Genomic DNA, 27,540 nt, shown 5'->3' on the forward strand with positions numbered 1-27,540 from the left:
TGCGCTAAAGCCACGCCCCCATACGGAGGTCACGCCTCCAGCTGGCTAAGCCCCGCCCACTGGCGCGCCCCTTCCACGTGGTGCCCCCCCCCAGCTCCCCCTCGCCGCTAATGAGGGGCCCCCGCGCCGGAGTGGGGGGACACGAGGGGGGACGCGGCCCCCCCCCCGGGCAGGCTGGGGGCAGTGGCGGTGGTGGCAGGGCACCGGGGTCTTTCCGGAGTGGGGCACGTCCCCCTCGAACCGCCGCCCCCCACCCACATCGCGAGGGCTGCCCCCACCAGGCTGCCCTGCAGGTGGGGAAACTGAGGCACGGGCACCCGGCACCACGACACTGCCAGCCTTGCACAGCCCTTGCATGGCTTTTGCACGGCTCTTGCACAGCTCTTGCACGACTCTTGCGCACCTATTGCACGGCATTTGCACAGCTCTTGCACAGCTCTTGCACGCCTATTGCATGGCTCTTGCACGGCTCCTGCGCAGCTCTTGCATGGCTCCTGCGCAGCTCTTGCACGCCTATTGCACGGCATTTGCACGGCTCTTGCACAGCCCCTGCACAGCTCTTGCACAGCTCTTCCATGCCTATTGCATGGCATTTGCACGGCTCTCGCACAGCCGTTAGACAGCTCTTCACACAGCTCTCGCACAGCTCTTGCAGGTGCTGAGAGCAACCTCGCGGCCCCAGCACACACACACGGCTGAAGGAGAGAGGATGAGGACCAGCTCTTCCTCCCCTCCGCCCGCAGGCTCGTGCAGGGGGAAGTGACCATTGCTTGCAGGCGGCTGAGCAGCCCCCCCCCCCCCCCGTGCCTCAGTTTCCCCCTCTGCAGGCAGGAGCCATGGGTGGGACCCAGACCTTGCTCGGGGGCTGCGCAGCTGCCCCGGCCCCGCTCCCCCTTGCTGATCCCCTCTCCCTTGACCGGGCGGCGCGGCAGGAGTTAACGGGGAGCCGGCGGTGGGTGACCTTATCCAGCCTCATCCCGGCCGCGGGCGAGCAGAGGGGGCCACGCGGGAGGGGGGGCTGCCGCGAGAAAATTCCCGGCCCCGTTGCCATGGCGTCCCATCAGGATGCGCTTGCATCACGGCCGGCCCCACCGGAGCCGGGGGGCTCCTGCTGCCGGGGGGCTCGGCGGGCGCCGCGGAGGGCCGTCTGCCGGGATCGGGATCGCACAGCCGCGGCATCAGCGGGAGGCGGGCAGCGGGGCGGGCAGCGCTCCGGAGCCAGTGACGTCTGCGCCGGCACCGGGAAAGCAGGAAAACAGGAGGCAGAGCCGGAGCCCGGCAGAGCCGGGGCGACACGCGGAGGATGCTCGTCCAACCCTAAGGGCGCCGGCCGCCCGCTCCGGCCCCGCGGCGGCTCCCGGGGGGGCGCGGGGCTGCCCGCACCCCTCTCCCGGCCATGGGGCTCTGGCTGTGGCCGCTGCTCTGCTGCTTGCACGTGGCGCTGCTTCGCGGCGGCGGCGGCAGCTCCCCGCGGCCCCGGCCACTGGCCCCCAAAGCCAGAAGCCCCCCAGGGCGCGAGTGGCTCCCGGCGTCACCGGAGCCCCAGGCGCCCACGCCAGAGCCCGACCCCGAGGGCTCGGCGGCGGCGCTGGCTTTCCTGCGCTCGGGCGACGCGACGCGGCTCGCCCGGGCCAACTGCAGCCGGCGGTTCGCGGTGGGGACGGGGGGCAGCGGTGGCGGTGGCGGGGGGGGACCCCCGGCTTCCCTGCGCGCCGCGCTGCGGGCGGCCGCCGAGAGCCTGGCGCACGCCGCCAACTTCCTCAACATGCTGCTGCAGGCGAGCGACATCCGCGAGGCCAGCCTGGCCGAGGATGCCGAGTGGTACCACGCGCTGGTGCGCAGCCTCGTGGCCGGCGACCCCCGCGTCTACCGGGCCGTGCTGGCCTTCGACGCCCACCCGCTGGCCTCCAAACCCCGGCTGATGCTGCAGGCCACCCAGGAGAGCCCCGAGATCCTGCTGCAGGACCTCTCCGCCGCCGCCACCTCCGGCACCGGCCGCGGCAACCTCAGCGGGGACGACCGGTGGTTCGACACCCTCGAGTCCCAGCGGCTCCTTTCCCTCCGGAAGCGGCTCCTCCGCAACGACCTCCGCAGCCTGGAGACCCCCAAGTGGAGCCGGGGCGACGGCTACGTGGGCGACGCGGGCCAGGTGCGGTGGTCCCCGCCGTTCCTCGAGTGCCGGGACGGCAAGTTCCTGCCCGCCTGGATGGTCACGCTCTCCTCCTCCTTCTACGGGCTCAAGCCGGACCTCAGCCCCGAATTCAAGTAAGGGGCGGCTGGCGGGGGCACCGGGGCGGTTTGGGCAGGGGTTGCTCCATGCACGTGCCAGAGGGGCAATCGCGGCTGCGCCGGGGCTGTGGGAGCCGGGCTGGGGTCCCCTCCTGGGCGCTGGGGTCCAGCTGCTGCTGCATCCCCAGCACGGGGCGGGGAGCGGGCTAGATTTTGCCCCAAAGCCCCCGTTTCTCGGGACCCTGCAGGCACCCTGTTGCAGCACCTGGAGGGGGCACCGGGACCGAACCCCAGCACCCCGCTGCCGTGCGAGGGGTCGACCCCGGGCGCTCTCCTGCCGCGCAGCCAGGCTCAGGAGGCACGATGCGCCGGGACCCGCGCAGGGACATCCCCGAGCCGCAGTCCCCAGGACCCCTCTGGCGCTGCACTCGTTCGCTGCCGCTTCCCTGACACGGCGGCGGCGGGGACATGGTGCAAGCAGCGGCCCCCGGCCCCGGGGTGGCGGGGAGGGCGGCGCGGGGCCCCGGCGTCCCCCGGCGCTGAGCGGGACCCTCCGCGCAGGGGCATCGTGCGGCTGGACGTCAAGCTGCAGGACGTGCAGCTGGACCCGTGCGCCAGCGGCCCGGGCTGGTTTGCCGACACGCACCGCTGCGACCTCAACAGCACACAGGTATCCGTGCACACCGCCCCGGAGCAAAGCGGGAGCCGGGGCACGGGGCGGCTCCGGCGCCTCGCTCCCGCCGCGCATCCCTCCCGCGCGGCTAAGCGTGATCCTCTCTCCGGCCGATCCATCTGCTTCGTGCAGCTGCTCGCGGCGCCGCGGCCCGCGGGGTTTATCGTGCAAATCTTCCTGCCCCTGCTGTGGGTGGCAGCGTGCGACCTGGCCGCGGTGGCTCCGGGGGCTGCAAGCCGGGGGGAGAAGCCTCCCCGCGCGCCCCCTCGGGACCGCGGCCGGGCAGACGCGGAGCAGAGCCTGGGCTCGCCGGTGGCGGCTCCGGGGACCCGGCATGCAAGCGGAGCCAGTGTCTCTCCCCCCCCTCTTTGGGCTCCTTCGCTTTAATAACGCGTTAAACTGCGTTTTCGGCAGGCGCTGGGAGAAGCTCGGCTGATGAGCGGGTCTGCTCGCGGCCTCTGCCCGGCCTCTCCGCCGGGCTGGTGAACGCCGGCGAGGCGCCGTCTCCGTGCCTTTCGTTAGAGGGTTTCCTTGGAGCTGCGGAGCTGGGCTCGGGGCTCTTTGCGGCGTTGGTGGGGTTAATGCTGCTCCGCGCCGTGGCAAACACCGGCAAAATCCCCTTCCCAAGCAAAGGAGAAACCTCAGAGTTTCCCTTTCTGAAACTTTTCCTTCCAATCCCCTGCAGGTAATTCCCACCAGAAGGACAGGATTGCACACCCTAACACGCTCCAGGCATCTTTCCAGAAAATAACAGCACCCGGAAAGATTCCCAGCCAGGCCCATCGGAGTGGAGCCCCCCGACGTGCCCGGCCGTCCTGCAGCGTTCCCGCTCTGCGCTCATGGTGCCGGGGCCGTGCCGCTCCCCAGCAGCCCGGCGGCGGCGGTGGCGGCTCCCCCCTTCCTCCCCTTTCCCGCCCCGTTTCGGTGCCGGGGATTAGCGCGGCGGCTGCTGCACCCCGCCGCTGCCGTCACGGCGCAGCCCACTCGGCAGGATTAGTGCGCTTTGCTGCATTAGGCGTCCATTTAGGTTTTAGGGAGGGATTTGAGGGCCAGGCTTTTGCTTTTAATTCTTAAATGTTTAACCGCTGCTTTGCAGGCGCCGCCGAGGGGGAGGACGGCGCGGGGCGGGGGCTGGCGCCGGCGGGGGGCCGGGGGGGCCGGGGGCCAGCGCAGCACCCCAGGGTGCCCACCTCACCCTGACCTGTCTCCTGCAGTGCGTCCCCCAGGAGAGCCGCGGCTTCGTCCTCGGGAGCTACGTGTGCCGGTGCAAGCCGGGCTTTTACGGGGCCGGCGGAGCGGCCAGCGGCGCCGGGGCAGGTGGGTCCCCCGGGTCCCCGCGGCGCCCCGCTTTGCAAGGCAGGGCAGAAAGCGCCGCCGTCCCGCAGCGGGTGCGAGACGGGGGGGGCGCGGGGCCGGGCGAGCCCCTAAGCGGCGGCGGCGGCGGCGCGCTCTGTCCGCAGGCGCCCGGCCGGGCGTGCTGGCGTGTCGGCCCTGCCGGCCGGGCTGCGCCACGTGCGCGGACGACGCGCCCTGCCTCGTCGAGGAGCACCGGGCGCTGCGGGCGGCCGTCCTCTCCTGCCAGGCTGCCTGCATGCTCGCCGTCTTCCTCAGCATGCTCGTCTCCTACCACTTCCGAAAGAGCAAGGCAAGGCGCCGGGACGGCCGGCCGTGCGCCACCGGACGATGCTCCGGCCCCGTCGGGTGCCGCTTTGGGCTCCCCGCCTGCCCTCACCTGCCCGTTTCCCTCTTCCCACAGCGGATCCGGGCGTCGGGAGTTATCCTCCTGGAGACCATCCTCTTCGGATCCCTCCTCCTCTACTTCCCCGTGAGTATCCAGCCGGTGCCGGGGCGGAAAACACCCCTTGCCCGACCCTCAGGGAGTCCTGGGGCGTTAAAAGCATTTGCAGCCTTGTCCACTGACCTCCCCGGCCACCTTTCGGCCCTGTTATCCCGGCGGGAATCCTGACTGCAGCCCCTGCCTGCCGGGCACCAGGACGCCGAGATGCCGCGGGATGGGGGGAGCTGTGCCGGGCGCAGCGGCTGGGCCGATCTGCAGAGCCCAAACCCACCTCCTTCTGCCAGGGCAGAAACCTGCCGTCAAACCGGGCACGGGGACAACTCGGTCTAATAGATAATTGCGCTGGCTCGGCCTCCGGTGACCACGCTATCAACCCTCTCCACAGCCCAAATCCCTTTTCTCCTGCTGGCTGTTGGAATTAATCCCTCTCTAAATCCTCTCTCCCTCCTGCAAGATCTGCAGCATCTGCCATAGGACAAGGGGGAAAGTGAGAGCGAGAGAGTCTTTCCCAAAAGTAATTGGTTTCCAGGTCTTGCAGCAAGACAGGGCAGGACCGTGTCGGCACCTGCATCCGCTTTTTCCCGTGCACCTGCCCCCCGGCTTGGCTCTGTCTGCACCAGCCCTTCCTCCACCCCCAGCAGCATCCGAGGGCCATAAAGCATCCGGCAATGTCCGGCAGCCCCCGCGCACGTCACCAGCAGGGCACAACGGTGCCAAAAGCCCCAAACCCCGACGGCCGAGGCTGGCAGCGCCCCGTGCACGCGCCGACCCCGCTCTCCTGCCTTCCCAGGTGTTTATCCTGTACTTCAAGCCGAGCATTTTCCGCTGCATCGTCCTGCGCTGGGTGCGTATGCTGGGCTTCGCCATCGTCTACGGCACCATCACCCTCAAGCTGTACAGGTGAGCGGGAGCGGAGGCAGCGCCGGAGCCGGGGACCTGCCCGCACCCGAAGCCAGGCTGCATCCACACGGAGCGGGTGGCTGAGGGCTCCGGGAGCACGGGGACGGCGCGGGGTGTCGGGCTCACCCCCCGCGTGCCTTGCAGGGTGCTGAAGGTGTTCCTGTCCCGCACGGCCCAGCGGGTGCCCTACATGAGCAGCGGGCGGGTGCTGAAGATGCTGGGGCTGATCCTGCTCCTGGTGCTGTGGTTCCTGGTGGCCTGGACCATCGGGATGCTGGAGAACGTCGACAGGAACGTCCCGCTGGTGATCCGCTCCCAGACCGCCCGCGGCCTCCAGTTCTACCTCTGCGGCCACGACCGCTGGGACTACATGATGGTGATCGGTGAGCGCCGGCTCGGCCGCCGCGGTCCTTCCCGGGCAGCACCTCCCGCCTTCCAGCACCCCTCGGCCGCAGCTCCCATCCCACAAAAGGGGACACGGGGTGTTGTTTGCTTGGTGGTTTAACTTGCCTGCAGCGCCCAGGCGGGGTTGGGGCTCAGGAGCCTCCTCCTCTCCCCCTAGAGCCATCCCGGAGCAAGGTAAAGCATCCCGGTGGCACCAGGCTCCTCCCGGGGAGGCTGTGCTGGAGGATGCTCCCGGCTCTGCCTTGCGCTGGGGCCGGCTCCGGAGCGGCAGGACCACGGCACCCCAAAACGGGGGGTGAATACGCGCTGGGCTCGCCGCAGCCGGCAGCAGGGGGGTCCCCGAAGGCAGCGGGGCGGCGCGGGAAAGGGAGCTCACGGCAGGGAGACGGGGCCGGGTGCTCAGCACCGCTCCCCCCCCCCCGGCTCTCTCCACAGCCGAGATGCTCTTCCTGCTGTGGGGCAGCTCCCTGTGCTTGGCCACGCGCTCCGTGCCCTCGGCCTTCCACGAGCCCCGCTACCTGGGCATCGCGCTGCACAACGAGCTCCTCGTCTCGGCCGCCTTCCACCTGGCCAGGTGAGGCGCGGGCTGCCGAGCCGCTCCGGGGCACCGAGCGGGAGCCGTGCTCCGGGGTCCTGAGCCGCTCCCGGGGGCTATTGCCTGCATCCCCTGCGGGATTCGCATCCCCGTCCCCAGGGCGGGTCAGACACAAGGGAAACGTTGAATTTGCTCCAAAGCAGCCAGGCCCGTGGGCTGCCTCTCCGCCGCCCAGCTGTGCCAGCTCCCGGGAGCCCCAGCGCTTGCACGGCACGAGGAATACCCTCTCCCCGCTTTCTGCAGGCATAGGGATCCCTGTCCCCGCCGATACGGAGCCCCCGCAGCGCATCCCTGCGCCTGGCGGGCTCCCCGCGGTGCTCCCCATCCCGGCACCCCCAGGGCCCCCGCGAGCCCCTCAGTGCTGGCGGCGCGGGTGGACACGGTGGCACCCGCGCTGCCCGCCCTCGCCCCTTGCAGGTTCGTCCTGGTCCCCTCCCTGCACCCCGACTGGACCCTGCTGCTCTTCTTCGCGCACACCCACGGCACCATCACCGCGACGCTGGCGCTGCTCTTCATCCCCAAGGTATCGTGGGCGGCAGGAGTGCGACCGGCGCGGGGAGATGCTCCCCGGCCCCCCGCGATCTGCCCCTCGGAGACCTTCAAAGCCAAGGGCAGCTCTTTGTGTTTAAAAGTGCTGGGTGGGATTTTTTTTTCCCCTCCACCCATTTGTTCGAACGGTTTCTGCACGCGGGAGGGGCTCGGAGAAGCGGTGCTGGGGTGCTGCCGGTGCCCGCGGCGAGCCGGCCCCTCTCCGCCCCCAGTTCCTGCACGCCGGGTCGCCGCTGCGCGAGGAGATCGCGGCCGAGGTCTACGAGGACGAGCTGGACATGAGGCGCTCGGGCTCCTACCTGAACAGCAGCATCGCCTCCGCCTGGAGCGAGCACAGCCTGGACCCCGATGACATCCGGGTGGGTGGCGCTCGGGACCTTCCTCTGACACCAGCTCTGCAGCCCCGCGTGGGGCGGGAGCTGCTTTTTGCCTCTTTCCCCTGCTGTGAACCAGGCGGGGTGGGAGACGGGGGCAGCGGGGAGCTGGGGGCGCGGGGTGGACCACGGCCGCGCTGGCCACGGGGAGATGCCGGAGAGCCGGGCGCCGCGCAGGGCGTGGGAAAAAGCCGGTGCCCGGCTCCCGCGGCGGAGACGGGGCTGTGCAGGGCCGAGGCGCCGTTCGGTGCAGCTGTACGTGTCTCCTCTCTCGGCGCCCTTCGCCCCGGCCCCGCGGCGCGCAGGACGAGCTGAAGAAGCTCTACGCGCAGCTGGAGGCGCACAAGACGCGGCGGATGGCAGCCAGCAACCCGCACCTGCCGAAGAAGCGCAGCTCCCGCCGCGGCCTGGGCCGCTCCATCCTGCGCCGCATCGCCGAGCTGCCCGAGGCCGCGGCTCGCCGGGGCGGCCGGCACGAGGGGGACGGCGCCTCGCCACCTGCCCGCGGCCGCCCCGGCAAGCGGCGCCTGGCCGAGGCCGGCAGCGGCAGCCTGCGGCTGCGGGAGGGGAGCTGGCGGCGCCGCGCCGTGTCCCTGCGCAAGTCGCGCAGCACCGAGGAGCAGCACGCGCGGCTGCCCGTGCCACCCGCCTCCCCGGCGAGGAAGACGGCGGCGGCGGCGGCGAAGGCTCCGGAGCCGTCCGACAGCGAGTCGCTGGAGGCCGCCCCGCTCGTCTGCAAGTCGGCCAGCGCCCACGACCTGACGGCGGACAAGCAGCTGCTGCGGCCGGTGGCGCCGCCGCTGCAGAAGTCGCTCAGCTTCGTCGCCGGCTCCAGGGACGAGGCGCTGCTCCTGGCCACGCGGGAAAAGCTGTCCGAGCCGGCGTGGGACGAGCGACCGGGCGCCCCCCGGGGCCGCGGAGCCCCCGGGAAGCCCCACGGCACCGAGGTTCCCGCCGGCTCTGGTGGGGCTGCTGCAGGCTCCCCGTGCCGGGACCGGGCACGGAGGCACGTCACCTACGCGCCCGTCAAGAGCGCCAGCGCGGACGGGGCGCAGCGGCCGGGGCGGGTGCGCGTGGCGGTGCGGAGGACCCGGCCGGCGCCCCCCGCGCGGCACCAGAGCCTGGCGCCCGGCGGGGACGGCTGGGGGGGAGCAGTGCCCCCCGCAGACCCCCCGGCGCCGGCCGCCCCCGCCGAGCTCCGTCCCTGGGAGCCGCGCCGGGAGGAGACCTCGAGCGGGGAGCAAAGAGCCGCCGGCGCGGCGGGTTTGGGAACGCCCGGCGGCGCATCCACCCCCGGCCTCGGGACGCCCGCCCAGAGAGCCTCCATCAGGAGCCTCGGATTCTCCCTCCAAGGCTTCGGCCGCTCCCGAGGAAGACGCAGCTGGAAAGGGGAGAAGGAGGGCGAGGGAGGAGGAGGAGATGGAGGCAGCGGCGGGGAGAGGCCCCCGGGGGGCCCCGGCCATGATGCCACGGTGGGCGGCAAGCAGGCCACCATCAGCCTGCGGGAAGGAGCCGACCGGCACGACAGCAGCGCCGGCACCGCGGCACGGAGCGTGGCCTCGGCTGGCAGCAGCCCGGCATGGGAACGCACAGGGGACGCCCGCAGGAATGTGGTGGGGGAGCCCAGCTCTGCCCAGGACAGCACCGGCGGTGCCCCACGGACAGCCGAGGGCGAATCCCCGCGGCCGTGCGCTGTCCCAGCCTCCGTTTGCAGCCGGAAAGCAGCAGAACAGCCCTGCGGAGCCACCGGCCCCGACCCGTGCGACGCCTCTGCGCCGAAAGTGGAGGCTGCTGAGGTTCGTCCCAGGGAAGCCCTGGGGGCTCCGCCAGGAAAAGGACCCTTATTAAGGCAGGAGGCAATCGCAGCCTGGGAGGACGGAGGGGTCCCGCCGGGAGGGACAAGCCCTGCGGAGCTGCACGAGCCTGTGTGTCCCAGGGAGAGCCCGGACCCCTGGGGAATCCCGGCAAGGAGCAGGAGCCCCAGGAAGCCGGCGGGGAAAGCAGAGCGCACCGCGAGCTGGAAGGCAGAGCTCCGTCCTTGGGAAGCCGAGGCAGATTCCAGCGTTAAGGTAGAAATCTGCCCCGGGGAGGAAAGCAGAGGTCTGCCCGAGACGGGGAAGCCGGGCCGGGACTGGGATCAGGCCTCCGGCGGGGAGGCGCTGCAAACGCCACGTCCACGGGACGCCGGGGAAAAGGTGCCTCCAAAGCCCGCCGGGGTGACGTGGAGGGAGACCGTCTGCCCCTGGGAGAGCCTGGATGTGGAGGGTGCACGGGCGAAACACAGCGCCAGCGCGGACCCGCTCGGAGCGACCGCGAGCAAAGCGGGGAGCGGCGAGAGCGCCAAAGCCGAGATCTGCCCCTGGGAGGCGGGTGAGGTTGAGCCGGAGAGAGAGAGGCTGGAGCAAGAGCGGACCAGGCTTTCCAAATGGGCCAAGATCATCTGGCCGAAATCGGTGGGTTTGCTGAGAGCGCAGCAGAGCGGGAGCAGCCACCCGGCGGCCGCCCGTCCTTGGGCCAGCGCCGGCGTCGAGGCAGCCGCTCCTAAAGCGGCTCCCAAAAGCCCCGAGCTGCCGCAAGCGACTGCGAGGAGCCCGGAGGGCACAGGGAGCGCGAAGGCTTTGGCGTGTCCCTGGGATAAAGCGGAGATTTGCCCTTGGGAAGCGAGCGCAGCCTTATCCGACGCCGCAAAACTACAAGGCGACGAAAGCGAAGCTTCCCGGGCGAAGAAAGGCGTCTCCGCGCGCGGAGCCGGTCCGAGGGGCGCGAGCGACCCCCCCGAAGCCGTGCAGAAGGGGAGCCTGCCCCAAACGCCTCCGAGGAGAGCGGCGGGCGGCGCGGGGAGCGGAAAGGCCGACGTCTGCCCCTGGGAGGCTGAGGAGGAGCCTCCTCCCGCTGAAGCAGAGACCTGCCCTCGGGGAGCGCCCGCCACCCCCGCGGATAGGGAGAAGCCGAGGCAGGGCGCTTCCGAGGGGGAAAACCTCCCGGGATCGAGAGGGGTTGAAGCTACCAAAGCGAAGCTGGCGGAGAAGGGTGGCGGTCGGCCGGAGTCGTCCGCGTGCCCGCGGGAAGGCGCCGGCGCCGAGGTCGCCCTCGCCAAGCTCGTCAAGAGGAGCCTGGAGAGGCTGAAAGCGGAGCGCAGGGAACGGCAGGGCGCGAAGGCGGAGGTCTGTCCCTGGGAAGCGGAGGAGCCGGACACCAGCCGCAAGGCGGAAATCTGCCCCTGGGAGGCGAGCGAGGCCCTGCCGGAGAAAGAGGGAAAGAAGGGCAAAGAGAAGGAGAAGGAGCCTGCCCACAAGCGCATCACGCATCCGGCGGCGTTAGCCGGCCCGGCGAAGTCCCCGGAGAAGGGGAGCAGCGAGCGAGAGGCCGTCTGCCCCTGGGAGAGCCCGGACACGGAGGATCCGGCCGCGAAACCCCATGCCAGGAGCCCAGGTTGGCCCAAATCGCCCTCGAGGACATCCCGGAGCGTGGAGAGCCGAAAGGCCGAGGTCTGTCCGTGGGAGACGCAGGAGCGCGAAGGCGGCAGCAAGGCAGAAATCTGCCCCTGGGACGTGGCTGCGCCTCCGTCGGCGGGAGAGACGCTGAGAGCGGCCGAGGACGGTCTGTCCGCAGGGAGCAAAAGCCCGAGCCCAAATCAAAGTCTTCTCAAAGAGGCTGGAGGCAGCGCGGCTAGGAAGAAGGAGAAAGCAAGCAGGGAGCGCGAGTCCGTCTGCCCCTGGGAGAGCGGGGGCACGGAGGGCTCCTCCGCCGGGGACAGCGCGGAAAGCACGGAGCAGCTGAAAGCCGCTTCCAGGAAATCGGAGCTTGCGGGGAACATAAAGGCGGAGGTCTGTCCTTGGGAGAGCCCGGACACGGAGGAGCCGGCCGTGAAACCCCACGCCGGGAGCCCGGGTCTGCCCAAAGCGCCCTCAAGGAAACCGGAGGGCACGGACAGCCGGCGGGCAGACGTCTGCCCGTGGGAAGCGGCGGGTGCCGAGGCTGGCGTTGGAAGTGACATCTGCCCCTGGGAAGGGACGGGTGTCCCACCGGATGAACCAGGCCGGGTGATTCCCAGCGGGACGAGGGCAGCGGGCTCCGGGCACCCTGCGGGCACCTTTGCCCAGGCGGAGTTTGGGAGCAGCCAGCGGGAATCCGTCTGCCCTTGGGAGAGCCCGGGCGCGGAGGAGCCCTCCCTAAAAAGCGGAATGGGGAACAGCCCGTCCAAGAAGTCCGAGAGCACGGAGAGCAGGAAGTCTGACATTTGCCCCTGGGAAGCGGCAGAGCCCGAAGCCGTGCAGAAGGAAAGCGTTAAACCAGAGGTGCACCCACGGGGAGCAGCGCGAGCACCCCCCGCCGAGGCCGGAAAGCCGGCGGCAGGAGCGGGCGCCGCGTCTCCGACGGCCCCGCTGGGAAATCCTGCGGGCAGAGCTGCGGGCAAGGCTGAGCACAAGCCGCTGTGCCGTGTCCTGCCGGGCGTCCAGCCCCCGCGGGACCCGGGCCAAGGCGGCGGCGCCGGGGCAGCCCCGTTCCCGCAGCCGGCGAGCAGCAGCCGCGACACCGCCGTAGCCGACGTTTGTCCCTGGGAAGCGGAAGGGGCTCTCCCAGTCCCCGTCAAGCCCATTCCAGAAACCAGCAAACCCTCCGCAGTGTGTCCGTGGGAGGCGGAGAGCGCGGAGCCCACGCCGACCCTCCGCGGGCAGGGCAGAGCCGGGGAGAGCCGTGGGGACGGAGGCGGCGGCGCGACCCGGACCAGCCCGGACGTCTGCCCCTGGGACCACGAGTAGCTCCCTCGGCTGGACATGGCTCACGCGAACGTGGAGGGAAGGTCCTGAGCCAAAGGCTGCTTTGGCTCCCGGCGCAGCCTGCTGCCCCTCCGCGCGGCCCTGGCTGGGGCAGGGCCGCCAGCTTTGCCTCCCGGCGGCTCCGGCCAGGCTCCAGCAGCTCCCTGGGGACCAGCGCGGTGAGGGGAGCATTAACGCTTCCCGCCTTCGAAGAACTCGAGCCGAGCAGCAGCAGCCTGCAAATGCCACCGGGGACGCGTCAACCCCGGCCCAGCGCGGAGCCCTCTTCGCCCAAGTCGGGGCACCTGCGTTAAACCGCCCACGCCGCCGGCCTCTCTCGCTTCCACCGGCACGTCGGGTGCAGAGCCGTAACTTGCTGGCTAAAACCCCTCGCCCACAAGCAGCCAAACGGCGCCGAAGGAAAGGAGCCGCGTGGGGCGGTTGGTGCCGCTGGCACGAGGAAGCGCGGCTTGTCCAGCGCCCTGAAATTCGCAGTCCCCAGCAGCGACGTCTGTAGCTGTGCTGCGCTAGCTGATCCCCGGGGATGCAATTCCGCCCCGAGCAGGACAGCTGGCCGCAGCTAACCGAGGCTAAGACGCCTTACGCCCAAATGCCACCACCTAACGTTATTCTTAGCACTGCCTGCTCCGCTTGCATAGAAATTCCTCGTGTTTCCCAAGCTGCCCACCTTACCTCCCGCTCCTGGCTACAGGCTGCGCCTACACCCTCCACCCTGGACGCGAAGGCACTTCGGTCTCGCTCCCGTTTGCCGCTGTTCTGCCTCCTTGTGGTAGTCGTTCCTTACGGGACCAAAACACGCCACAAAATTTCGCTTCTTTTCCTCAAAGAGCCACTGATGTAGGCAGCTGAGGGAAGAGGATGCAGAGAGAAAAACTCATGCTGGCAACCAGTTAGGGAATACGGAGGCGGCACGACTGTCGGTTCTGGCTGGCGATATAGAGCCGATGGGAGCGGGCAGCCACAGCCAGCCGGAGGCTCGGAGGCTCGGGCGTCGCGTTCTCCATCACAAGCCGAGTGAAACCAGGGGAGAGTCAAACCAGGGCAGCAACAGTGCGATTGGCAAGGGAGGAAACCGGCTTTCCACATTCCTGCAGCCCCACTGGTCTCACCCAGCACTGCTCTCACCTGCATTTTAAACCAGGATGATTTCTGTAATCGCAGCCAGGACTGGTCAGGTTCCGAAGCTTGGGATACAAAGCCGCTGTTCCCAGTCAGCCCCACGACAGGTTTTTGCTTCCCTGACTCAAAGACGTTCAATTTTAAGTGCCCTCTGAAGTCGCCGAGCCAGCCACAGCGCTTTCACGCGTGCGAATCAAACCTTTCTGCTCTGTTTTGGTCCGACAACGCCAGCTCAGTGCTTGAACGCTGCGATTTGGCGATTCCCGCCACCATCTCTGGTCCCAGCAGCCTCTGCGTATCGTTCATCCCGGGGGAATAAACTAACACGTGGGTCATTCCCTGCTCTGCTTTTAGAAACGTCTCCCTTCAGGAAGGCTGAGGTCGGCATTCCCAGTACCAACCTCATCTCTGACTAACTTCGCAGCACTGCTACACTTCTAACTGCAGCAACTCAGCTGTGAAGGTGTCTGTCTTAACTAACAACGCCACTAACTTTTCAAAGCACCTTGTCCTTACTGGTTACATCTTCACACGTGTGCGTGCGTGTTCAGCACCTGTGCAATCATGCCCAGAGCTCACCTTCCTATATCACAGGAGACAGTTTGTTCCATCCGCATTTACACTAGCACCAGCAAGCCTTCACTTTTACAGCCCATCTGTGGAAGTGCTCAATGCTTTTATCGTCCCACGTTTCAACTGCTTTCTGTATTCACAGCACCCATTCCTTCTGGGGCAGAGATGCAAACAGATTCCCGTAACACAGGGCAGATGTGAGACCACAGAGGCACCATGCTCCCCAGAGCAGCACACGGGGCTCTGGGTTTGCAGCTGCTCCAGCCCACGCGCCCACAGGGTGCTCTTCCCCTGTCCCAGCTCTTCTAAAAGGGGTGAATGTATTTCCTGCTCTCCAGTGTGGTATGGCTGGAGATGGAGCGCTACAAGCAGAGAGCAGCACCTTGGCCTCAGGACAGAGCTACAGAACAGTTTTCCTCACCATAAAAAAAAACAACCAGGCAAGCAGTAGGCTTCATGGGCATAAAAAAAAAACAGACAGCAGAAGTGAATATTTCAGTTCTATCCCTGATCTCTGCACAAGACTGGGACTCAGAGCTTGTCCTGTCGTCCTTCCGTCATTTACTTCTCCTGTCCTTAGAAAGTAGCGTTGCTGTAGCGTGCTGTCTGTGATCTTCTTCAGCGCCGAATGTCAAGCAAGACCATCCACTTGTGTAAGAAAGTGTACATACAGAGAATAAAGAGTATTACCTACAGTGTGCACACTTACTGGCTGATCTATGGGGTGCGGGTAAGATACCAAATACGTCTAAGGAAGAGGTACAATAGAACAACACAAAGCTGTAAGGCTGTAAAGGAACACCAGGAATAAAAGTGGTTTAGTTGCAGAGATTTGAATACTGGCAAAGGAGATGGGGAGCTACGTGCTGCTAGACTTAAAGGAAAGGTCATTCTCCCAGAAACCCTGCCGCTCCATCAGAAAGCATGCCCTTTTCATTAAGGGCCAGAAGAACCTTGTTTATGTTTTATAGATCTTGGTTCCAGAGTCACATCCATACCTGCTCGTATGCAGCCTTAGTCACATCAGATTCAAACCAGGCAGCTACCGCTAATTTATTTAAGGTCCTAGTCCAGCTCACATATCCTGGACGTGAAAAGAGATCCAGTGCTCCAGCACATGAATGAAGCGTAGGCAGAAGGCTCAGTATAGAAGGTTCTTTCAGGAAAGGCATACAGGTTGTGACACCCCTCTGGTTTCCAAAAAGATGAAAGGGATTCCACTGCTGGTTCCTCTTCTAACAGAGCATAAAGATGGTATTTTGCCCTTTCAAAAGAACATCATTCACAAGAAACACTGAACAACTCTGCAAGTATAAGGAGCCATAAGTCTTATTGCATGATCTGTAAAATCTCTTGCAAGGAAGAAAAATAATGCACTTAACTAGCTTTGGAAAACAGTTAAGAAAGACCAGGTTGAAAAAGGCAATGCTTTGCTATTTGATAACTGGTAAATATTTGCTCTGTAAATAGAAGTAAATTGAGCTTATCTGAGCAAATCAGAGCAGGAATAGATTAGCAGAGTGCACTGGCTTAGCCCCAGCCATGGAAAAAGGTAGCCTCTGGGTAAATGCTTTCTGGACTCATACAGCCTGCAAAACCAGGGAACCTGATGTGAATGTCATCATGTCCACAGGATGGTGCCAGCCACTCACTAGCAACATCCCATTAGTGAATTCATGAGCATCTGCAACAAATACACCAAACCCCCTCACCTATGAGAAATGCTGCCTTTCAAGCAGACATTAATTGACACAATCATAGACCTTAGGAGTCAATAATTTTATTAAATTATCAGTGCTGTGCTACAGCCCCTTTGGAAGCTAGCCTTTAACAAACACCCATTCAGCAACAGTCCAATTGCAGTACCCACTCAGGAGAATTTGACTGAAAGTATGCTTGCTGCTCTTCCCTGTTTTCTGTTAAAAAAACTTGGGAATCAGTGTACAGGCAGAGAAAGAGGATCAGAAAAGAAAGCACCAATATCCACTGCTGCAAATTTTAATGAAAGCCCATCAGGTCTATGGCACTTCCCATGAAAGTGCCAAATATCCCTTGTTTAGACCCCTTCTGCTGCCAATGGCTCTCATGATGCAAATTCAGCGCAGAGGTTTGCCTAGAGAGCAGTCCTGAAGAGAACAGATTTCTGGTCTTCACAGAAACCCACAGGGGTTTATGATGCAGCACACTGAGTCTACTTGACCAGAGTAAAGCTCTTCTCGGAGCTCATTTGAATCCCCCTCCCAAGCCCCTCTCACTGCTGCAAAGGCAACTTCTTAGTGGCGAGAGTTCATTCCCAAAGACACTTTGCTTGTTGATCTGTCCACTGGAAAAGCACAGCTATGTCCAACATGCTACCCCCACAAACATACTCTGCTTCTTCCCCCCAGGGTTGTTTGTACCATTGTGTCTGTACAGGCTCTGAAATTTCCTATTTGATTTCTTCAAACTCTTGTGAGGGATTCAAGGTTGGGCCAGGAATCATCACCGTCTGAAAAAGCAAGAAATGGAATTAGCATGACACAGAACAGCTCTGAGCTGCTCTATCAGGAAATTTTCATGCGTTATAGAGCTTGAGAAAGGGTGAGCAGGGGGTTCTGGCAATGCAAAGGCCTTGCACAGGAAGATGACCAGATGGTAGCAGCATGGGGGAGGAACGGGATGACATCCCTGGTACCAATACTATAGTTCTCACCTCCTTCCTCTCTAGGACCTGTTTTTAGTAACACAGGAAAACAGAACACCTGCACCAATTTGCCAGACTATGCACAGGGAGCAGTAACCCCAGAAATTATCATATACATGTCAAATAACCTCAGGCTTTTATTACATCTTCCTGGTTTAGGATAACAAGCATATTCCACATTTTCCAAATAACAACCTCAACCACCCTACAGACTTTGGTGAAGTCCCTGGTTGCCCCTGCAAATTAGGCAGGGGAAGAAAATCAGCCAGCTTAAAATCCAACCTGCTGTGTAGTTCAGAGAAGAACCCATGTCTCACAAGCCACAGAGACATCTCTTTTGCATGGCACTAACAGCTCTAAGTTACCTATGCCAGGCTTTCCCAGTCACTACAGAAGCCTCTGGGCAATATCCAGCAGCTGGATGGAGCAAAACACAGCTGCATCCAGGCATAAAACCTCCAGAAGCAGCAGAAAAGCTACTGCTCATAACTAGAACAGAAGCACACAACTGGCAAAGACCTCCTGGGACTCAGTCTAGTGCCTGGCACTTATAACATACAATGGCCAAGGTGAAAGCCACTAGGGGCTGATAACCCCACGTTAACAAATAGGGCTCCTTGCAGATGAAGCCACCACCATCCCATTACAGGAAGCACAGCTTTGTTTTTGTCCAGAATTAACTAGGGACCTTTGTTTCACAGACACAGTGCACAAGCCAGCAGAGCTGGCGCCCACTCCTGGCGGCATTACCTTGACAATGGGATCCTTCGGCGGAGCCCACTCTGGAACGATCTTGCCGTGCATCCTCCACGTGCCGTACGGGTTGACCAAGTGCCTCTCAAATACGACATACTCCAAAACGTCCTTGGGCACCTGCTCCCCACCATACATCAAACGCCCAAACCGGTCATAGATCGCCAAAGTCTGCAAACAGAATCAAGAATCGTGTCAGGCTGGTGGCAGGTTGGAGTCACAAGGGGCACAAGGGCACGTACCTGTCGAGTGTGCATCCGCACCGTCACCTGGCCATACAGGTTGCCTCGATTCACCATGCTGTCACATCGAACATGAACCACTCTTGGAGGTTCCAGTGACTCTACAAAACTCCACCGGATGGTCTTATACCTGTTCCCACGGACCATTTCCTATAAAGAAAAAATAAAACAGCAGTAACTTAGAGGGTGCATTGAATGACAAGCAAACTACTGTCTAAAATGAAGCATTTATTCATTAGCTATTTCTCAGACTTGTGCATTGCCTCCCCACTGTACACTAACATCCGGGTAAATATTTACCGAGTAGCAGCGCTCTGTCACCAAGGAGTGAAGTTTCTGCTTGTTAAAACTGCAAGAGAAACACACCCAGTTACTCAAATACACATATCGGAAAGAGGCTTACTCATAAAGTCCTCCTTCTCCAGAAGGTACACAATCCATTGGCAAAACAGAAAAAGCTAAATTCTCAGCTGTGATCTCAGAGCAAAAAAAGAACAAATGCAAAAAGGTTGACAAGACTTCAGGGAAAGACATGACAACATCCTTGGGAAGCCAGTTATGATCTAAATGTTTTATTGATGTTTGGAATTGTAACCAAGATGCAGTTTTGAAATCTGTTCTATTACTGGAAAGTGGAGCAAGTCAGTGGAGCAACACTGCAGATCCAAACAGTTCCCTACAGCACGATTTGGAACAGCACCAACCACCCACTCTTCTGCTGATAATACTGAGGGTGCAAAAGCTCATCTCCTTTACAAGTCAGGTCAAGATGAATTTTTCATATCCCGCCTTTCATTATCAAAAGCAAGAAGGTACTAACCAAATCTCTAACACTATCTCCTCTTCGGGGAGGAGACAGCAGGATAAGATAAAGTCAGAGACAGGGTATAAGGATTAGAAGTACAAAAAAAAACCCAACAGGCACATAACCACATCAGTCAGAGAATGGGTCTTACTTTGCCAGGCAATTGTGAGCTTCAGTGAATATCTCTTGTGCCTTCTCTGGGAAGGTTTTAGTGCTGAAATTTGGATCGTGATCTTTTAACTTCCGCAGACTGAAAAGACAAGAAAAACTCTACAGCAAGCAGAGAACTATTTGGAAGATCCTCACATGTTTCAGATTATGACAATAATCTTACAAAGCTCAAGCCCAGCTTTTACCAGGAAGCAACTGTGAATTGGAGACGCCTCACAAAGACATAATCTCTAGGTATTCATAAGACAAACATATTGCAAGTGCAGTCTGCAATCCCCCCAAAACCACAGAAGCCAGTGCGTGTTGCAACCATTCACACGAGGACGGATGCCTTGCATTCATTTTCATACCAGAGACTCCCAATTAAGCGATACAACAGCAGCAATAAAGAACCAGGTAGAAAACAAAGGCACGGTCTACAAGACCGAACTGAGCATAACTTCTGCTCCAGAAGTGCCATTGACTAATTAAAAGGAGAGTACATACGCTAACTGGGAGACGGCACTCTGCTTGAACTTCTCCACCTTTTGCTTCAGCCCCTCTTTAGACAGAGAAGTCAAGCGGGCATCACCTTCAGGAGGGACGTACGGGTCAATAATAGCAGCTGTATGAGAGGAAAAGAAAGGTCAGGAAGAGACTCAAAAATGGCAAAAGGCTACATTTCGAAAGCAACAAACAGACAACACCCTGGCTGCTGAGGGCTGGAGAACCAGGAATCCTCCTTGAAAATGTTTGTAAGATGAAATACAAGCACAAAGACAACTGATAGCAGGCACCTGTCAATACTGATAAGCTGGGTTAAACTGTACGCTCTCCTTCTCTTCTGTACAGTCCCAGGAGATGAGAATAAGACACAGTCAGCAGGAGGCAACATGACCTCCCTTGCTATTCCTGCTTCCTAGGTACAAAGGAGCCAACAGTCTGACACATTTCTGGGGTAAAGCAGGGCAGCTGTTATCCCTCACCAGGCGGCAGAGTGAATAAGTCAGCCCATTGCAGACAGACGGGCTGTCAACAAAGTCACGCTGCTTTGGCTAATAGCTCCATGCTTCTACCTTGCATTAGTTCTGCCCTTGAGAAGTGACCAAAGCAAGTTTTCTATCACCTGTGCAGGCCAAATAGAAGGTCCGTTCCACATGTTCCTCAGGAGCTACAGCCCTTAAAGCTCTGAGTTTCTTCTCCTTCTCTTCAAGGGACTGTTCTCTGTTCCAGTTGGGGACAGAGAACCTCCGCTTTGTTCTCACGGGGACAAGAAGACAGGTCGGAGCCGCTCTGGCAGGACGGAGTAAGGATTCCACATTCTAAGGAAGAGAAATAACAAAGTCACGGAGTTCGCCCAACATCCCTTCGCATCTACAAAAGGCAGAGCAGAGCCCCTGCTGAAAATACCCCCAACACCAGGCTTGGGCAGGCTGAGCAGGAGCGTGCTTGGAGACCAATTCTCATTATTTCCTGCCTGCTGGAACTGCACTGGAGCCCAGTGTCTGCCCCCCAGCACGGCTCCCCTCTCCCAGCTCTCACCCTCTCTCTGTGTCCCACCCCGCAACCCCCAGCATCTCTTCTCAGCAGCTCTCCAGCCCCGCAGCCCCTCACGCCCCCCAGCTCTGTAGCTCCTCAGCCCCATCCAACACTCACCCTGCCAGGCCGCCCCCTCCCTTACCCCATAGCTCCTCAGCCCCCCCCATTGCCTCTTACTGCTGTCAGCCTCGCTACAGACCCTCATTTCACAGCCCTCCTTGTCCCATGGCCCTCCCCACAGCCCCTCGCCCCACAGCCCCATACCCCATAGCCCCTCACCCCACAGCCCCTCAGCAGCAGTTCCCCATAGCCCCTCACCCCACAGCTCCTCATCCCACAGCCCGATAGCATCTCCCCACACCCCTCACCCCATAGCCCCTCAGCAGCTCCCCACACCCTTCACCCCATAGCCCCTTACCCTGCAGTCCCTCAGCAGCTCCCCACAGCCCTCACCCCATAGCCCCTCACCCCACAGCTCCTCAGCAGCTCCCCACACCCTTCACCCCATACCCCCTCACCCCACAGCTCCTCAGCAGCTCCCCACAGCCCCATAGCATCCCCCCACACCCCTCGCCCCATAACCCCTCGCCCCATAGCCCCTCAGCATGCCCCCAAATTCCCCCACCCCGTAGCCCTCAGCAGCTCTCCACAGCCCCTCACGCTACCGCCCAGGCCGCTCCCAGCGGCGCCCCGTCCCGCGCCCACCTGCCGGCAGACCAGCAGGCCCAGGCGGCCCAGGCCCGCCGCCATCTTCGCGCCGCGCGGCCCGCCGGGGCGGGGGCGGGGCCGGGGCCGCGCACGCGGGGAGGGGGCGGGGCCAGCGGGGAGCCCGCGCCGCGGCGGCGAGTGGAAAATTCCATCGGCTGCGCGGGGTGGGGGTGGGGGGGAGGAGGCCCCGCCCCCGAGCGCGAGGCGCCGGGCCCCGCCCCCGGGCCGCGGGGCGCGCGCCTCCCCCGCGCGGGCGGGGCTGCGGCGCCGCGGGGCTGCGTGCAAGGGGGTGCAATGTGCAATAGGGGGGAGCCTCCCCCCCCCAATGCGCCGTGCATGGGGTGCAGGACCCCCTGGTGCAATGTGCAATGGGGGAGCCCCCCCCCAATGCGCCGTGCATGGGGTGCAGGACCCCCTGGTGCAATGTGCAATAGGGGGGAGCCCCCCCCCCAGTGCGCCGTGCGTGGGGTGCAGGACCCCCTGGTGCAATGTGCAATAGGCAGGGAACCCCTCCAATGCGTCGTGCATGGGGTGCAATGTGCAATAGGTGAAGGACACCCCCAAGGCACTCTGCGAGGGGGTACAATGTGCAATAGGTGAGGGACCCCCGAATGCACTATGCAAGGAGGTGGAGGACCCCCACCCAGTCCAATGCCCCTCTGTGACCCCCCCATGTCCCATCCCTCCCCTGTGTCCTATCCATCCCTCCACGTCCCCTCGGAGGGCTGGCCTGGCGCAGAGCCTTGCCCTTGCAGCGCCTTTCACGCCCTGCGCTGGATCAGCCACCAGAGAGCAACACCACATCGCGCTGCTGTGCACGCGCGGCAGCCCCGGCCCAGCCAGGCCTCGGGGCCTGCTTGGGGCTTCCGTCCTCCTCCAGCTCCCGGAGGCTTCCCTGGGGGCTGGGTGGCACTGCCGTGGGGCGGAGTCATGCCTGCAGTGACGAGTGCTGGGTCTCAGCCACACCAGGGCGCTGGCTGCGCGAGCAGGAGGTCTGTGTCAGGCTGCAGCGGAGCCATCTCCACCCCCGCGGCTGCGCTGCCTCCTGCCTGGGCCGTGCAAGGAGGGTGCCCCCCTTGCATGCACATGTGCACCATCCCGCTCTCCCCCTGCACGGTGCCAGGGAGGACGTCCGTGGCACCCCAAGCTGCCCAGGGCACCTGCATGCTGCCATTTCTCCATGCCGATGCACCATCCCTGGGGAACCAGCCCCAAAACAGGGGTGGCATTGCCTCGCCGGCTCCTCCTCGCCGGGAGCGGAGCCGCGACGTTTCTAGTCTCCCTCCATCCCCTCTCCCGGCTGCAGCGACTCCCCCGGGAGCCCCAAACGCTCCCGGCCAAGTCGGTGCGCAGAGCCGCTGCCAAGCCCGTCCCCGCTAATCCTGCCCGCGCCGCTGCCTTGCAGCATCAGCGCAGGGAGCCGGGGCAGCCCCCCCGCAGCCCGCGAGGTCGCGCCACGTCCTGGCTCCACGGCCCGCGGCCGCCTCGCTCCGAGGACGGGAGCTGCTGCAAAGGAGTCGCTGAGCTGCCGCCGCCACCGCAGCTCACGCCCGGGCAGCTGCCGCGAGGCTGCAAGGAGGAATTCTTCATGGCTGATTATCCACTTAGGAAGAGAGAAAGCAATCAGGGACGGCGGGGAGGGGGAGGAGGGATGGGAGGAAGGAGAAAAACCCAATCGCAGGCTGCGGCACGGCGGCGTTCCCGGCCGGCTGTTGCAATGGTTGGCACGGCTGCAAGTCGGAGCCGGGGGGGCTGAGCTGTGCGCTGCAGCGGCGTTGGGAGCTCGCAGCCCCCTCGCGTCGCACGTGCGCACCGTGCTCCGGAGGCTGCGTGCGAGGGGCGAGCGCCTCCGAGGAAGCAGCCGGGCTGGAGCACGCTGCGCCCCGAGCCCCGGCTGCAGTGAGCGGTGTTGGAGGGGCCGGACCCGCTTCCACCCCCCGGGACCTGCGGAGCCCCCAGCCGCTCGGCCCTGCCCTGCTCTCTGGGTGCTTTGCACTTCGCCGGCTGCCTCGCGCTTGGGGCGTTGTGTTTTGGACGGCAGCAGCGCCGGGGGCGGCCGCCGGCCGGGCCTTGGTGCAAAAGCACAAACCCGCGTTTCAGCACGCCGCATCCCCCGGGAGCCCCAGGCACCGGCGTCGCACGGATCCCCCGGGATCGCCACGCTCCGCACTTATCCACCCACCACCCGCAGCTGCGGGACGCGGCCCTGGTCCGTCCCGAAGACCCAAAGGCCGTGGCAGCACCCAGGTCTGCGGAGGCGAAGCGGCGCCGGGGCAGCGGGCGCCGCGTTCGCCTTGGGCACTGCTGCTCTCGGCTACGAGGAAGCGTTTCTCCCGGGGCCGCTGGTTAATGAGTAGTGACGGGGCTCTGCTGCGCCCGGGACCGTTGACCCCGGCCGCGCTGTTATCTGCGCCGGCGGGAGCGGAGCGAGCCCAGCGCGGGGGACGGCCCGCGTGCCGAGGCGTCCCCGGCGGCAGCGGCATTCCCGAGAGCGGGGTGGTGGGAATTGCATCAGCATCCTCGGGGCTTTGCCGGCCCGGCCGGCTTGGCAGGCTGCAGAGCTGCCCCGTGATCCACTCTGAGCTGCCGACCGGTTTTACCGCCCGGGGCTCTTGCGTCTTGTGCCTGCTGCCGGAGGAGTCTGGGAATGCCGAGCCGGCTGGGAGGCTCCCGGCAGGGCTTGGCCGCGCTCAGCTCCGTCGCTGCCCGGCACGGAGGGGCCTGTGCCATCCACCCTGGTCCCCCCGGGAGAGGAGGGATCCCGGGGCAAACCTGCGCATGGAGCGACCGCAGCAGACGGGGAGGGTGAACCGGCGCAAGGCGCCTCCGCAGAGCCCCTGTTTCAAAGGCTGGTGACGGCCGCGGAGCGAGAGGCCCCGGAGCTGCCGCGTGGCCCCCGGCGCCCCGTCCCCGCACTCCCGGATGCCAGAGATTCCTGCCCTAAGCCGTTGTCCCCAGCTCATGCAGCCGGATTAGCTGGTGCCTGCCGGCTGCTCCCGCTCTCGGCAGGAACGGCAAAAACTCAGGCACGAGAGAAAAGAAAAGACAAGAAAAGCCTCTGCAGGATCTTTCTTTTTTTTCCCTCCCCTTGTTTCCCTAATTAAAACGGTGCACGGGCAGCGGCCGGCGGCGGCAGAGGCGCTGGGCTCCTTGCAGAGCCTGGCTCGCGCCCGGCCTCCCCGGGCGGCGCTTGGCCGGCTGCAGCCGCGGCAGAGCCCGGTCCGGTCAGGAGAGCGCGGACGGAGGAGGCGGCCGTCCCCGCCGGGCCCCGCGGAGGCTCCCTCGCTCCTCGCCAGCAGCAGCATCTGGCATCGAGCAGCGCGGACCGGCCGCCACGGAAGGGATGCAGGGAGTCGTGTGCCAAACGGGCTGAGCCCCCACTGGCTCCCGCGGGCTCGATCCTGCTCTCCCGGGATCCCTCTGCCCATGGAGTGGAACCGAGTTCCCACGGGCCGCTCTGCCGCGGGAAAACGCCGTGGGAAAGCACCACGGGAAAGCGCTGTGGGAAAACACCACTGGAAACTGCCGCGGCCACATGCTGGGCTGGGGCATTTACAAGGAAAGGCGGGAGGAAAAGGGACTTTCTCCCCCGGCAGGTTTCTCCCCAGCACTGAGCGGCGGCATCGGCGCCTGGGGCTGCCCCGGAGCCTGCGGGCTGCAGCCGTGCCGGCCTCCGAGCCCTCTGGCCTCCTCCGGCCGCCTCCGGCCGCCTCGGCAGAGCTGGAAGTCGGTGCAAGCAGCGGGCAGGCCGTTTGCCCGGCGCCTGCCATCCTCGCGCAGCATCTCGGGAGTCACAAAACTGACATAACCAGGAATAAATCGAGAGGCTGCTACTCCAGAGCGCCCGGCCCGCCCGCCCACGGCACTTCCCGGGGCCGGGAGAGGCTTTTTCCCGCGGCTGCAGCCGCAGAGAAGCGGCGAGGAGCAGCGTGGCAGCGCGCGAAGCCTCGGGAGATGCTCGATCTGGAGGAGAAAGATGCAGCCAGCAGCCGCAGAGCTGGCGGGAAGCTGCTGGCTCCGTGCGGCTCCAGCTGTTTCCTGCTGTCTCCGTGCCTCTCCGCGGGGCATCGCTGCACGGCGCGGCCCCGGAGAAGCCCAGCCGAACCCGTGCACATCAGCTGTTTGCTTGTTATAATTACGTGCTAAGATCTGCCTGCACTTTCTCCCTGCCCCAGTTTGGGCTGCAAACTCCTTCAGCAAATCGCCGCTCTCCCTTTCGCTCCACGCTTAAACAGTGAGATAGCGCTTTTAACAAAAATAAATGCTTTTTTTGGGGGGGGGGCTGTGATGGTGGTTTCCGGTGGCAGAAGGCAGGTAGCAGCCCCGCGCTTTCCCGCCCTGGCGGGCCGTGCTTCCTGCCAAAACGAGGGGGGCTCCGGCACTCGGAAAGAAACGGCACGGTGCCTCTCGGGGGGGCTGAGGCGTTAACCAGGTTTAGTGTTCAAATCACCGGCTGCGAGGCTGCAGCGTGGCCGAGGGCAAAGGGGCATCCGGCGCGAAGGGGATCTCCTCGCCCGAGCCGGGCACGCGGGAAAGCTGGTGCGCGCCGCCGTGGCCGGGCTGGCTCCGGCATCCGCGCCTCCTGCGGAGGAATTTGATTTTTCACCCTTCTCTTTCCCATATAAAGCCTTCATTAAGGATTTTTAAACTTCCTGCCGGCGTCTGTCACAAAACCCAAACAGCCATCCAGCATCACCCACTTGGGACGTTTATTAGCCTGTAAATACCGCGCTGCGCCGTGCGCCGCGCTTTGCAGGGCGGATTCCTCGCATAGCAGCTTCCACAAGCCCCAGGGCGCTCGGCGGCGCCGCCAGCTTTGCGCAACCACGGAAAGTCCCGCGGGGCCGGCGTACCCCAGGGTGGGCAGCAGCCGCTGCTTTATCATGGCAAATGACAAAGAATCACCTTTCTGCTGAGTTTAAGCTTTTTTTTTTTTGGCCTTTTCAGAGGACACAAGCGGGAGGGAGCAGACCCGAGTGCGGCAGCGCGGGACCTGCGCCTCCCAGATACGCGCCCTGACGCCATGCCGAGGGGCAGGAGGCCTGGCCCAGTATCCGGGGAGCTCCGCAGGCATCGCTCCGGCTGATGCACAGCGCAAGAGAAGTCCAAGCCTGCATGGCACGCACATGGCCCTGCCCACACCGGACCCGCTGCTTGCTCAGCACTTGGAAAAAGTAATCAATAAAAAAGTACTCTGCAGAAAAAAAAATAACCCCAAAAGCCAGGGCACAGCAAACAAGGAGCTTGGTAAACATTTGCAAAGACGAGTCCCAGCTCGGGTTGAGGCTCCCGCGGCCAGTGGGGCGCCGCCTGCGAGCCAGCAAAGGGCTCCGACGTGCCACCCTGCACAACGGCAAAAGCAGTGACTAATGCCGCGTCGAGGCAAGCTTTGCGGTCGGGCAAGGCCGGGCAGGTGGGAACCTGGAGCAAGTGGGACCAAACCCAGGCTTGGAAACGGCCTGCGAGCCCGTGGCTGCACCCATGGGTACCGGGAGGAGGCAGAGCCCTGACCCCAGGGGAGCTAAAACTGGGAGACTTGTCCCCAGGTTGCACTGCATTGCACTGGGGGAGCCCCTGTGCAGGGTGTGCATCCCAGCACCTTCCAGCATAGCCAGGCCCCTCCACCCCGAGTGCATTTCATTGCACTGGGGCAGCCCCTGTGCAAGGCGTGCATCCTGCCTCCTCCAGCACAGCAGGGCCCTTCTGCCCCAGATGCATCGCATTGCACCGGGGGGAGCCCCTATACAAAGCGTGCATCCTGCCTCCTCCAGCATAGCGGGGCCCCTCCACCCCGGGTGCATCGCATTGCACTGGGGCAGCCCCCGTGCAAGGCGTGCATCCTGGGCCCCTCCACCCGGGGTGCATCGCATTGCACTGGGGCAGCCCCCGTGCAAGGCGTGCATCCCGGGCCCCTCCACCCCGGGTGCATTTCATTGCACTGGGGCAGCCCCCGTGCAAGGCGTGCATCCTGCCCCCTCCCTCCCCCCAGCCAGGGTGCATTGCTTTGCACCGGGAGCCCCCGTGCAACCTCCTACCCCCCTAAAGCCCGGGTGCACCGGCACCCCCCGTGCAAGCCGTGCACCCTCACCCTCCATCAGAGGGAAGCCCCCGACCAGCCCGAGCCCCCCGACCAGCCCCCGCCGCCCCGGGAGCCCGGCAGAGCGCGCGTGCGCGCGGGGCGGGGCGGGGAGGGGCGGCTCGCGCACGCGCACACGCACCTCCTCCTCCCCACTCCTCCCCCCTCCCCTCCCCGCTTACGCAACGCGCCCCTGGCGCTCCTCGCGCCGCCGTACGTGCGCGGCCGCGTGGCGCCGCCGCGCGCACGCGCACGCGCCGTCCCTCCCCCCTCCCCCTCCTCCTCCTCCTCCCCCTCCCACTCCGCTCCGACCGGCCGCCTCGTGCCGGGAGCGCGCGCGCGCCCCCGCCCCTCCCTCCTCCTCCTCCTCCTCCCCCTCCCCCTCCTCCTCCTCTTCGCCGCCGCCGCCGCTGCTCGCCCGCCCGCCCGCCCGCTCGCTCCGTGTGTCGGTGCGGTGCCGCCGCGTCGCCGGTAGGAAGCCTCCCCCCCTCCCCCAACCCCCCTCCCCGCGCCGCCGCCGCCGCCGCCCTCCCCCTCCGCCCCGCCGCGGGGGGGCGCAGCCCCGCACCCCCCTCCCCCCCCCCCGTC

The 27,540-nt window shown here is 64.4% G+C and overlaps 2 protein-coding genes across 2 annotated transcripts; one reads left to right on the top strand and one right to left on the bottom strand.

The window, feature by feature from the left end:
• Positions 1-1,396: 1,396 nt before the first annotated feature.
• GPR179 (G protein-coupled receptor 179) lies at positions 1,397-12,316 on the top strand. Its single transcript, XM_067311787.1, has 12 exons — positions 1,397-2,265; positions 2,791-2,899; positions 4,117-4,241; positions 4,379-4,547; positions 4,659-4,727; positions 5,491-5,600; positions 5,745-5,983; positions 6,441-6,579; positions 7,018-7,123; positions 7,362-7,508; positions 7,829-11,230; positions 11,351-12,316. The coding sequence occupies exons 1-12, from the start codon at positions 1,397-1,399 to the stop codon at positions 12,284-12,286; spliced, it is 6,420 nt and encodes a 2,139-aa protein (XP_067167888.1). The 3' UTR covers positions 12,287-12,316.
• Positions 12,317-15,760: 3,444 nt separating this feature from the next.
• On the bottom strand, positions 15,761-20,953 carry MRPL45 (mitochondrial ribosomal protein L45). Its single transcript, XM_067312152.1, has 8 exons — positions 20,874-20,953; positions 19,756-19,951; positions 19,137-19,254; positions 18,631-18,729; positions 17,975-18,023; positions 17,675-17,824; positions 17,430-17,603; positions 15,761-16,484 (listed from the first exon to the last, which is right to left on the bottom strand). The coding sequence occupies exons 1-8, from the start codon at positions 20,916-20,918 to the stop codon at positions 16,425-16,427; spliced, it is 891 nt and encodes a 296-aa protein (XP_067168253.1). The 5' UTR covers positions 20,919-20,953; the 3' UTR covers positions 15,761-16,424.
• Between the last annotated feature and the right edge of the window lie 6,587 nt (positions 20,954-27,540).

Source organism: Apteryx mantelli, chromosome 28, assembly GCF_036417845.1.
Source record: "Apteryx mantelli isolate bAptMan1 chromosome 28, bAptMan1.hap1, whole genome shotgun sequence".
NCBI classification, from domain to species: domain Eukaryota; kingdom Metazoa; phylum Chordata; class Aves; order Apterygiformes; family Apterygidae; genus Apteryx; species Apteryx mantelli.

Bases quoted from the DNA above. Each gene is read 5' to 3' on its own strand.
- GPR179 (XM_067311787.1), top strand. From the start codon at position 1,397: ATGGGGCTCTGGCTGTGGCCGCTGCTCTGCTGCTTGCACGTGGCGCTG. The intron at 6,580-7,017 runs GTGAGGCGCGGG...CGCCCCTTGCAG, and splicing joins GCCGCCTTCCACCTGGCCAG to GTTCGTCCTGGTCCCCTCCC. The intron at 7,509-7,828 runs GTGGGTGGCGCT...CGCGGCGCGCAG, and splicing joins TGGACCCCGATGACATCCGG to GACGAGCTGAAGAAGCTCTA.
- MRPL45 (XM_067312152.1), bottom strand. From the start codon at position 20,918: ATGGCGGCGGGCCTGGGCCGCCTGGGCCTGCTGGTCTGCCGGCAG. The intron at 19,952-20,873 runs GTGGGCGCGGGA...TCTCTTCCTTAG, and splicing joins GCCTGCTGGTCTGCCGGCAG to AATGTGGAATCCTTACTCCG. The intron at 18,730-19,136 runs GTATGTACTCTC...TTGTCTTTTCAG, and splicing joins AGTGCCGTCTCCCAGTTAGC to TCTGCGGAAGTTAAAAGATC.